General features: G+C 38.8%; 1 protein-coding gene across 2 annotated transcripts in view; it reads left to right on the top strand.

Annotated features, from left to right (window-relative positions):
* The window catches only part of Mbtps2 (membrane bound transcription factor peptidase, site 2), a 47,492-nt gene extending 36,889 nt beyond the window's left edge, over positions 1 to 10,603 (top strand). For both annotated transcript variants that reach the window (XM_015992159.3, XM_015992157.3), the window contains 4 exons: positions 1,147 to 1,241; positions 1,598 to 1,793; positions 3,721 to 3,796; positions 7,253 to 10,603. In XM_015992159.3, the coding sequence (XP_015847645.1) occupies positions 1,147 to 1,241; positions 1,598 to 1,793; positions 3,721 to 3,796; positions 7,253 to 7,475 (590 nt within the window). In that variant the 3' untranslated portion in view covers positions 7,476 to 10,603. The remainder of the gene's footprint in view (positions 1 to 1,146; positions 1,242 to 1,597; positions 1,794 to 3,720; positions 3,797 to 7,252) is intronic.
* The last annotated feature ends 1,906 nt before the right edge of the window (positions 10,604 to 12,509 follow it).

Below are 12,509 nucleotides of genomic sequence, written 5' to 3'. Positions count from 1 at the left end.
TGTGGGGGGGGTACTGCTAATGTACGGAAGTCAGAGGACAACTTTGTGAAGTTGTTTCTCTCCTTCCGCCTTTCTGTGTGTTCTAGGAATGGAACTCAGGCCATCAGGCTTGCGTAGTTGGGTGACAAGCGCTTTTACTCACTGAGCTATTGTTTTAATGTTATGGTGTTATTATGCCTTCTAAATCTCTTCGGTTTATCTCAGTACCCCTTGTTTTTGAAATGTCATGTTTATTGAAACTGAGTCACTTGTTTTCTCAAATTTTACGTAGTCTTTTTCAAATTTAGAGGCTTGATTTGATTTAGGATTCTTTCCCTCTCTTCCCTTCTTGTCTATTTCTGTCTCTGTCTCTCGCTCTCCTTCCCTCCCTCCCTTTAAAGTATTTCATAGGTAATGCTCAGTGCTTTGTTTTGTATGATATTGGGAGAAGTCCAGATGACTGGTATTCCCTTGTTCACTAATAATAAGTTTTTTGTTTTTGTTTTTTTTTTTAGTGATTAATCTGATTCTTTAAGGTTGGAACATTTGTCAGAGTCCCTTACTCCCAAATGTCCCTTTTTAGAAGTTGGTAGATAGGCCCTTCTTCACTATATACTTCAGAAAGAGCCTGGAGTTCCTATCACAGAACCTAAATCTCACTCTAGCTTTAGCTTTATGGGTGGATCCATTTATAGGGACACCTAACCTGGGGTCAGTGCAGCTGCTTTGTTTGCTTGTTCGTTTATTTTTTGAACAAGGTCTCATGTAACCCAAGTTGGTCTTTAACTCAGTACTTAGTTGAAGATGAGCTTGAACTTCTGGTCTGCCTTCACCTTCTATGTGTTGGAATTATATGTGTGTGCCACCTTGCCTGGCTTATAGGATGCCAGGGATCAACCCCAGGCTTCCATGTGTGCTAGACAAACACTGAACCAACTGAGCTATACTAATGCCAGCACCTGAATGTAGCTTCTTATTTCAAATTGCGTATTTTTAATATTATAAAATTAAATTATAGCCAGTAGCTGTTAAGCTAGATACTGCATTATCAGTTGCTTCCAGATTTATATACCACTCTACTTACTGTTTTTGTCTTTAAAAAGCAGAATTTTTAACAAATATACTTCTATGTAAATCGATTCTAATGAGTACTATGTTTCTTTTTAGCATACAAACGACTAGATGGTTCTACTGAATGCTGTAACAATCACAGCCTCACAGATGTGTGTTTTTCCTACAGAAATAATTTTAATAAGCGTTTGGTAAGTTGCCCCCAAGGCAGTCTTACTTGTCTCACATAGTTCCTATAATAAATAGATAAAGCCAAAACAAAAGCTATAAAACTTTCTTTATTCTATTTACTTTGTGTCATTTAATTAAGAACTTCATGTTTCAGATATCACATTTTATCTGAGAATCTAAAAATTATAGTGGTATGATATCCATAGAGCAAACATGGAATATTGATATTTATTTTATAGTAGGTGCACATAAGTAGCATTCCTTTTATATGAAGGTCATTCCTAATCTGCTGGATTATGAAAAAAACATGAAGGAATGCAACCTAGATTCTTCATGTTAATAAATAATTTTTTAATATTGACTAATATATTTTTAGCATACATGTCTACCTGCCCGGAAAGCAGTTGAAGCTACTCAAGTTTGTAGAACCAACAAAGATTGCAAAACCAGCTCAAGTTCAAGTTTCTGTATAGTACCATCTTTGGAAACTCACACTCGATTAATAAAAGTGAAACATCCACCTCAAATTGATATGCTGTATGTAGGGCATCCACTGCATCTTCACTACACAGGTAGGTATTATGGGAATAGACTCTTTAAAAATCATGAAGTTCATATGTATTCTCAATTGAAAGAACTCAATATAAATCCTTGTGTTGATTCCATTTATTATAAATTTGATCACTTATCAATCAAAGTTTTAACTTGTTCTTATGCGTTAAGTGGAGTTAAAGTAGAAGAAAAATAATTAGCCTATGGAGAATGGCTTTTCTTTTTTCTTCCCTATAATTTTTTCTCAAGTCAGATAGATAATCTCTGATGTTTTCCACAAGGTCATAAAATGTTTCCAAACTCTCCAAAACAGTGACAAGAGCTGCATGTTGCTGAGATTACCAGAATACATAAAAGTGCATGACACATGAATGTGACAAGGTCTCATGTAGCCAAGACTGGCCTCAAACTCCCTATATAACTGAGGACAATGTTGACCTCCTGATCTTCCTGTTATCACTTCCTGAGTGCTGGGGTTATAGGGGGTACACCACCACACCCTCTTTCATATGGCTCTGGGGATAAAACCCAGGGCTTCATACATGCTAGGCAAGCGTTCTACCATCTGAGGTTTATCCCCAGCCCAACATGAACATCCCTTGCCTTTGGCAACCACTAATATACTTTCTGTTTCTATAAATGTGCCTGTTCTATAAGTTTCATATAAAGTGAATATTTTACAGCTGGCTTATTTCATGTAGCATAATGTTTTCAAGGTTCATCCTTGACTGACTATATTTCCTTTTTCCGTTTATCAGTAGATGAATATTTGCATTTTATGCTATTCTTTAAATGGCTTTTCTTCTTGTTTATTACATTTTTGTTTTTAGTCAGAGACTTACTATGTAGCCCTGGCTGGCCTAGAACTTGCTACATATACCAGGCACAACTTAAAACTCATAGAGATATGCCTGCCACTGCCTCCTGAATGCTAGGACTAAAGGCACGCAGCACCACACACAAAACTACTTCATAGTTTTTGTTCTTTTTTGTTTTTCTCTCTGTCACCCTGGCTATCCTGGAACTCACTTTGTAGAACAGGCTGGCAGTGGCCTCAAACTCAGAGATCCGCTTGCCTCTGCCTCCCAAGTGCTGGGACTAAAGGCGTGCGCCACCCCATGTGGCCTGTCTTATAGTTATATAGTGAGAGACAACCTGCATCATTTTCCTTGTTTATTGGTTTGATGTTAAGTGACTCCAGGCAGCTATTGAGTATATTCTCAATAAATGAAGAAACGGTTCTAGTTGGGGTTAATTTAGAAATATGGTTTGTGAGTTTTGCCTAATGACTGAATACATTTTAGACCAAAACAGGGTAATGGAATCCATAGAGTAGGGGGACTTTAAAGATTCCCTCATGTTAATCATTATCTTAGCAATAAAGAAGCAATCATTTTAAATAGCATAATAGTTGGAACAAATTTTTAGAATACACCGCTTTGAAAAGATAAAAATGCTTTTGATATAACTTATATTTTCAAGTCACACTATATTTGGTAGTCATAATTGGTCTGTAGTCTGCTTTATCTAACTGTAACCTCAAAACATAAGTATACATTGGGACATGAGTTTTTTCATTCCATTATACTTAGTGGATGCTTATTAACCGCTTTCTCTTCCTCCTTCTATCCGTCTTTTTTTCCCGTTTTTTTTTTTTTTTTTTTTGAGACAAGGTCTTACTGTATAGCCATGGCTGACCTGGAACTTGCTTTATACACCAGGCTAGACTCACAAAGATCCTCCTGCCTCTGCTTCCCAAGTAATGGAATTAAAGGTTTGGCCCTGATTCCTTATATATAAGGTATATAGCTTGCTTATACATGTGTAGGAAAGGTTTGCTCACCCATTTTAATAGACTAGTGCAATTTTTGACCATATGGTAAATCTATAATGTTGTTGCTTATCTGATATGGATAACATTTATTATTCCTTGTTTTTCATTTTTAGTGAGCATCACGAGTTTTATCCCACGTTTCAACTTTCTAAGCATAGATCTGCCAGTGATTGTGGAGACATTTGTCAAGTATCCTTTCTGGTTTGAAAAAAAATACTTTAAAAGTGTGTTATTTGAGGCTTCATCATTTTTGCCTTGAGTAGAGCATTACAAATAGAGGCCTTATCATTTAATTGCTTACAACTGAAAATGAGACTAAAGATGAAAGAGATTAGGTTTTACATATGAGGGAAAAGTCAGTGAAGAAAACTCGATTGGGTATGACTGTGGGAAGAGCAGTGGGCGGGCATTACAACAACTTAGCTCCCAGGAAGGAAATGCCTGAAACACACAGAGAGGGCTGGCTATCCTTACAGGAGCTTCATGTCTCCACTGCTTGCCAGCTTCAGTTTTCCTCAGAGTTCCAAGGAACACATTTCCACCAAGACACCTCAGGTATGTCTGTGTACTATGTGCATGCAATGCCCACAGAGGCCAGAAGAGGGCGCCAGAAATGAGTTGAATATGCTGAACTGCCTTGTGGGTACTGGCAATTGAACCCAGGTCCTCTGCAAGAGCAACCACTGCTCTGCTGAGCCATGTCTCTAGCCCCACAAAATCATATAGTTATACAGGAAATATAATAGAGATATATAAATACACCTATAAAAAAGGTGCAGAAAGGAAAGAACCCATAATACAACTTGAGAGCTTAATTTACAATAAATTTATAAAGGATGATGCTTCAATTACTCATGAGATGATGAATTCTCCCCAACTTGAGCTTTTTGCTTTTTGTGTGTGTGTGTGTGTGTGTGTGTGTGAAACAGGGTCCTGCAGTGTAGCCCTGGCTGTTCTAGAACTTGCTCTGTAGACCAGGCTGACCTCAAACTCACAGAGATCTACCTGCCTCTGCCTCCTGAGTGCTGGGATTAAAGGCATATAGCACCACTGCCCCACCCTACTTGAGCTTATTAATAATCAGACAGTGGTGGCGTATGCCTTTAATCCTAGCACTTGAGAGGCAGAGGCAGGCAGATCTCTGTGAGTTTGAGGCCAGCCTGGTCTACAGAGTTAGATCCAAGACAGCCAGGCTACATAGAGAAAGCCTGTCTCAACAACAACAACAAAAAGTAATTTTGGGCTGGAGAGGTAACTCAGCGGTTAAGAGCACTGACTGCTATCCCAGAAGACCCAGGTTCCATTCCCAGCACCCACATAGTGGCCCACAACCATCTATAACTCCAATTCCAGGGGATCTAAACACCTATTCTGGCCTCCATGGCCTTCTGTATGCATGTGGTACACATACATTTACACAGGCACACATATATACACATAATATAAAAAAATGAAGTAATTTGGGGACTGGTGTGTTGGTACATGGTAATCCTAACACTTAGGAGGCTGAGACAAGAATATCACCAGCCTGTGCAGCAAGACCCAGTCTCAAGATTTAAAAAAATAATAATGTGGGGTCTGGCATCATAGTTCAGCAATAGAGCATTGCCTAGTGTGCACAAGATCCTAAGATTACTGGCAGCTTTTTCCTTTTTTTCTTAGGCCTGTGTAGCTAGAGTTTTCCTGCCTTGCCCACAGTCAGGACAAATCTTTGCTACCCGCCAGTCCCACAGCCGCTCAGACCCAACCAAGTAAACACAGAGACTTATATTGCTTACAAACTGTATGGCCGTGGCAGGCTTCTTGCTAACTGTTCTTATAGCTTAAATGAATCCATTTCCATAAATCTATACCTTGCCACGTGGCTGGTGGCTTACCGGCATCTTCACATGCTGCTGGTCATGGTGGCAGCTGGCAGTGTCTCTCTGCCTCAGCCTTCTGCTTCCCACAATTCTCCTCTCTCCTTGTCCCACCTACTTCCTGCCTGGCCACTGGCCAATCAGTGTTTTATTTATTGACCAATCAGAGCAATTTGACATACAGACCGTCCCACAGCACTTCCCCTTTCTTTTTTTTTAAAAGGAAGGTTTTAACTTTTACACATCTCCAAAGCCAGCTTGGTATATTTGGGAATTTGGGCGTAGCTTCTCTTACTACTTCCTGCTGGAGGGGGGCGCTGTATCTTATGGGGACACAAAGAAAATTTTAGGATCATGGAGTAGTCCGTGAGACCGTATCGTCTGAGCCAGTTGCCTTGAAATGATTCTGGATGTTGGATCATCTGGGCCATGGTGTCATCAGAGACCTTTCAGGTGGTCTTGGCTGGTCAAACCTGATGTATCTTAATCTGGAACAAATCCATAGCCTCTGGCTTTCTGTAGAAACAAAAGCAGAGCCTCCTTTCCAAAGCAACATATCCTTACATCCAAATTTTGAAGTCAAGTTACCTTTAAAATATACATTTTGGCATAACTCAACAGCTTTTACAATCAAATGTTTTTCTTCAGTTACAAATATCAAAGAGAACATAATCCAGATTCTCTGTGTGGTAGCCATCTTTATGTGGCTTATTTTTTTATATTACATTGAGCCTATTGCTTTAAACTGAAGCCTTTTAAGCTGAAACAGTGCTGTGGCTGCTGGCTCCGCCCACTTCAGCTTCCCAACATGGCGGTGGTAAGTTTTCTGCCAGCTCTGGGAGCCATCCTGGGTCTATGCTTTTATCCAAGCAGCGTGTAGCCCAGAAACGTCTTTTTTTTTTTTTTATACTAGCAAAGGCTAAATCCACCATGCAGCTTAATGTGCCACTTGCAGAGGCCTCATTCCCGCCATACTGCAGATCGAGCTTGCATGCTAGGAACCCGCCAGTAGCTCAAACCGGCAGACTGCCGCTCATTTGAGAGAGACAATTAGGAAGCTGTTTTTAGTTCCGTTTTAGAATCTTTTTTCAGGTTTTAGGTGGAAACTCTTGCCAACACGTTGGGCGCCATTTGTAGCTAGAGTTTTCCTACCTTGCCCACAGTCAGGACAAATCTTTGCTACCCGCCAGTCCCACAGCCGCTCAGACCCAACCAAGTAAACACAGAGACTTATATTGCTTACAAACTGTATGGCCGTGGCAGGCTTCTTGCTAACTGTTCTTATAGCTTAAATGAATCCATTTCCATAAATCTATACCTTGCCACGTGGCTGGTGGCTTACCGGCATCTTCACATGCTGCTGGTCATGGTGGCAGCTGGCAGTGTCTCTCTGCCTCAGCCTTCTGCTTCCCACAATTCTCCTCTCTCCTTGTCCCACCTACTTCCTGCCTGGCCACTGGCCGATCAGTGTTTTATTTATTGACCAATCAGAGCAATTTGACATACAGACCGTCCCACAGCAGCCTGCATTTCTTTCTGTTTGTTTTATCATTAAATCCATTGTAGATTTGTTAGTTTGCCTTTATTTTTCTATTCAAAGTTTTTGAACTTCCAAGTAATATTAACTTACTTGTTTCAAAGAATAGAGCTATAAAAAAAGAATGTTTGAGACTTCAAATAGAGAAGCCTACCGTAATCTCACCTCCTAGTCCAGTGTTTTCTGACTTCTCAAAAGATGATTTCCACTTGCACTTCATAGCTAGCTCTTTAACTCATCTTTACCCAGGTATCTGATTTCTCTTTCTGGAGCTCTGGCTATTGTTAATGCAGTGCCCTGCTTTGCCTTGGATGGTCAATGGATTTTAAACTCTTTCCTGGATGCTACCCTTACCTCAGTGATTGGAGACAACGACGTCAAAGATCTGATCGGATTTTTCATCTTGCTTGGCGGCAGTGTACTGTTGGCTGCCAATGTGACACTGGGACTCTGGATGGTTACAGCACGGTAATATTTGCTCTCATCCAACAGAAGTACAGCTACATGGCAACATCTGTTGCCACTGAAATTCTTACTAGGTATGAAGTGTAAAGTGTTTCCTTAAAACGTCTTGGCCAACATCTTTGAGCTCCTCCTATATCTAGAGAATCCAAACTCTGTAGTAGAAAAGGAGTGGAAGAAATGAAAAGCATAAGTTCTGACTACGTTCTAGGTTTAAAGATTGAATGTGCAAACTTGGAATGTTTGTGGAACAATCTGTAAACATGTGAAAATTCATTGTTGTAATAATATTTTGTGTGACTATATAGCATTTTGGAATAGTAAAAGGGAAAGCAGAATCTGGTGGTAAAATTGTGTGTGTGTGTGTGTGTGTGTGTGTGTGTGTGTGTTTTACTAGAGTTTGAAGCCAGGGCCTCACTTATTCTACTTAATGCTAAGCAAGTTTTCTCCCACTAAGCTATATCCCCCACCCCAGGAAAAAAAATTATTGAAAAGTGCCATTAAGGTGATGTGGTGGTGCACACCTATAATCCCAACACTTGCCTCTATGTGTTTGGGAGGCTACACAAAAGGGTCATAAATTCAAGGTCTTCCATCTTTAGCTAAATAGTAGGTTCCGGAACAGCACTGGCTATATAGCAAGACCCTGTCTCAAACACACACACACGCACACAAAACAAACAAAAAATGGATGGACACACACACACACACACACACACACACACACACACTCGTCATTAAAGATTTAGGGAGACTTGATTTTGGTTAAATGGAAGATTAAGCAAGTGTTCTTGTTTTTATAATGCTTGTCTTTACCTTGTTTGAAAAGTATTTTAAAGTTTAATGGTGTATTATTGTATACTCTGAATACCGAGGTCTGAATTACAATTAAACCAGTGAAATTCTAGGAAAGTATCTGCTAACATAAAAGCAAAAACTCTGTGCAAGTGATGCCAAGTAAATGGATAAAGTTGAAAGTAGAAAAGGCCTGTGATGTGATAAGACAGTTTTGTTGCACAAGTATCGTCTTTTTCACAGTGTATCTTCACACCCTCACAACACACTAGCCTTGTTCTATAGAGTATGCTGCGGGGAGGATCTCCCACAGCAGCATGTGAGCTCAGGCAGTTAGGTGGATTTGAGATCTAAACTGAGTCCTCTAACAGATCACAACAGAGCAGACACTGCAGCAAATCTAGTCACCACTTTCTAGAGTTTTGCAGCTTGGAACTCTTCCAGGGTAGATCTTTTCCTTTATGCTGCAACAGCATTCAACCCTGAGCCATACTCTGTCCTCACCAGCATCTACTATGTTTTTCTCTGTTGGGGGATTAAACACCTACTCTTTGTTTTCCGTCTCCCCCTAAGCTACCTCTGTGAGTACACAAAGACTCAGCAAGATAGTGAGAATGGCTGCCCAAATGTGGATTTCCCAGTCTCGGAACAGACTCTTGAGCCCTAAAGAACCGCAGGTGGTCTTGTGGGTAACCGTGGAACCCTGGGAAATTCAGAAAAGTAGCTGGTCGGTGAAGCTGTTAGTCTTAGGGATATATGCACATACTGTTTCTTTCATGAAAAATATACATTTGATGAAACACACATTAGAAGTAACAAAAGACAATGATTCATTCATTAATAGCCAGCTATATACCTCCTTCCTGAAGTAAGGTACTTCATGAGGTTACCTTTTTCAGAACATTAGTCATCTTAAGCGCCTAAAACTTTTAAATCAATTTTTAGAAATTTTTAGACTTTATTACAAATTTGCCTTCATTCTTTAATAGGAATCATCCACCAAATATCATTTTGAGATTTTATGAATGATGGGCCATTAGTTGCTAACAGTACTAAAAGCATACAAATTTAGTAATTTTTACTTATCCCAGAAAATATGGCATTTGCTGTCTTCTGTGGTCACTCAGGACCAAAATGTATTTGCATACAAAAAATGCACAGACCTTTTTAGGTAAAGCTTAGAGAATGCCGTGAATACTCACATAATTAACTTGATCGCATGCATTAAGCAGTTTACTAATGAAAATGTATGTGTGTAAATCATTTTTGTCAATACTGAGGAAAACAATTGTTGTTTGGTGTGGTACTTTTGAACCCAGCATAGCCTCACATGCTAGGAAGCACTCTACCACTGAACTACCCCATAGGCCTTGAAAATACTTTAATAAGAGGAAATTCTGTCCACTAACTTCATTTTCTGGGTGAAAGCAACAGCAACAACAAAAGAAAACCTCATTTCATATTAGCTGCTGAACACCTCTGTCAGCTAATCTGTAGGGTTAGGGTGTGGGACCTTCTCTCCTCCTGGAAGTCCAGCAGATTTGTATACAAATGGCTTCATTGATTAAGAAAGGAGATGTTACATATTGTCTCTTCAGCTTCACTGTGGGTCTTCTACTGTGAGGACTGTGTCATTCATACACAGCTTTGTCTCCCTGCACAGTGCATGAGATATCATAAGTGCTTAATGTGCTTGAATGGACGATGATTAGTGTTTATTTATGGATAGAAAAGCATGCTTCTATTTAAGTAAGCTGTAAAAAGGATTGTTGAATATTTACTGTATATATATGTTAACATAAAAAAAACTTGGAAGGTCTTTATGTCACTGGTGTATTATGATCTTTATGGAAAAATCCATTTTGGTTTCTGTAGAGCAATTAGAAAAATGAATTATATTGGAAAAATGATTTATTTTGGTGATTTGAAGAAGTATCTTTGTGTTGTCACTTTGTTCAACAGTAAGACTTTATTCTCAGTGTTCCTATTCTGCATTGTTTACATTTTAAGGTTTTTATTTTAATCATCTGTAATTGTAAAGAATGTATATATTATTTTCAGCATCTCAGTTTGAAGAAACATACAGTTAAACTTGACTTTTTGATAATCACTTCTAGGTCATTGTGCTAACAGCTAATTGTAAACATATGCTTCATAGTGATGTGACTGTCTGTCATCATTGTGTTCTTGGTATTTATTGAGCATCCACACACTAGTGGCACACAGATATTTTTTCAATATCTCTTTTGAGTGAGCTGTAATTAATTTTTAGGCCTTAACTTGATGGTATAATAATTGTCAGAATTTGATGTTTAACAATAAAAGAACACATGTAAACCAGCATTTTATGGTTATCATCTGTGTCTTGTTATATTTTTTTATACTTGATCTTAGCCAAAAAGGCCAAGAAGCAATTGACTTTTTTAGTGTACATTTTTTTTCTATAGAAATGTCCCCCTTACATAAAGTAAGATCTTAGTTGTTCTTAAATTCTTAATTCTAAAAGTGGCCTTCTATTTCCATTTATATATTTGTATATGACAGTTACTACAGGCCTCAGAAAAAAATCTTTTAGGTAAGGTGTTCATGTTTATCATTTTGGAAGTGTTTGCTTAAAGAGGACAGCCACATTTCATTAGTGGTGTGTGTTTGTGTGTGTGTGTGTGTGTCTGTCTGTCTGTCTGTCTGTCTGATATGTGTTAGTATTATTATATTAATATTATTATAAAAGTATGCATGTGGAGGGAGGTCGCATGTCCATGTAGAGACCAGAGGAGGTTATTGGATATTCTTTTGTATGACTCTTCACCTTATTCCCTGGAGACAAAGTCTCTCACTAAATATGAAGTTAGGCTTACAGCCAGCAAGCCCCAGAGATCCTCCTATCTGCACCCCCAACAGCATTTGAGTTACAGCTGTGCATGGACACACCCTATTTTTAGCATGGGAGCCAGGGTCTGAAGTCAGACAGATCCTTAAGCTTGCAGAGAAGGCCCTCTAACCTACAGAGCCATCTCTCCTGCCCATTGTTAGTGTTTGGCAGAATTCTCCAAGTTTCTATGTGCTTTTAGGAATTCTTGAAAGAAAGCATTTGGTGCTTTGCTAGTGGTGGCATCCACCTGCAATCTCGGGACTTGGAAAGTGGAGACAGGAGAATCAGGAATTAGTTTGAGCCACCTGAGAACCCATCTGAAAAAAGAAGGGTGGAGAAGAAAGCAAAGGAAGAAAGAAAAACACATTTCAACTAAAGTATGTAGTAATAGTCAGCTTACTGTTTTTCATCATTCCAGATTCATTTTATTTGTGGGGATAGGGGGGCTGGGGATCCAACCCAAGGCCATCAGGCATATTTAAGCTCCAGTCCTCACCCACATAGACTCACATTTTTTACAAAGGGCTTACAGCTTGGCCTGGAACTCACAGAGATCTGCCTGCCTCAGCCTACTATGTGCTAGGATTAAAGATGTATAGCAGCATATCCAGCAAGTCTATTATCTTTTCTAGGTCCCTAACTTTCAGACCTTATTCATAGCATTCCTTTCTTACCTTTCAACCACTTTGTTTAATAAATTTAATGGATTTTAATATTTCTTTTTAGGTTTCATGTATCACTAGACAGCTACAATGCAGGTAGCACTGTGCAATTTACAGAATGTGCACTTCTCCAGTACAGGTCACCTCTTTTCCATTATGGAAATACCTAGCAAAAAGGTTAGTAATCAGGAGTTTGTCTGGAAATTTTAGAATTGGAAGAAAATAGAATAATGCAATTTGGAGGACAAATTATATTGCTTTTGTAATTGGGAAAATATTTTCATATTGAAAAGAGAAATACAAGTTCATTATAGAAAGCAGGTTAATGAAGTAGTGATTTATTGAAAAATGATATGCAAACTAGTAAGCTATACTTTCAAGTTGACAGTGTATTAAGTATTTTCCCATGTTATTAATATTATAATGTTATTTCAATGGTTATATAATAGTTCAGTATTAAATATGACAAAAACAGTACTTATTATTTATAATTTTGTACTTATATAAGTCTTAGTTTGGGTTATTATTGCTGTGATGAAACACCATGACCAAAAAGCAAGTTGGGCAGGAAAGGGTTTATTTGGCTTACACTTAAATATCACTGTTCATCATTGAAGGAAGACAGGACAGAACTCAAGCAGGGCAGGAACCTGGAAGCAGGAACTGATGCAGAGACCATGGAAGGGTGCTGATTACTGGCTTGCTCTTCATGGTT

This window comes from Peromyscus maniculatus, chromosome X (assembly GCF_049852395.1).
Source record: "Peromyscus maniculatus bairdii isolate BWxNUB_F1_BW_parent chromosome X, HU_Pman_BW_mat_3.1, whole genome shotgun sequence".
Classification (NCBI taxonomy): domain Eukaryota; kingdom Metazoa; phylum Chordata; class Mammalia; order Rodentia; family Cricetidae; genus Peromyscus; species Peromyscus maniculatus.
The sequence above is the reverse complement of the archived record's forward strand: the minus strand, read 5'-3'. Positions and strand labels throughout refer to the sequence as shown.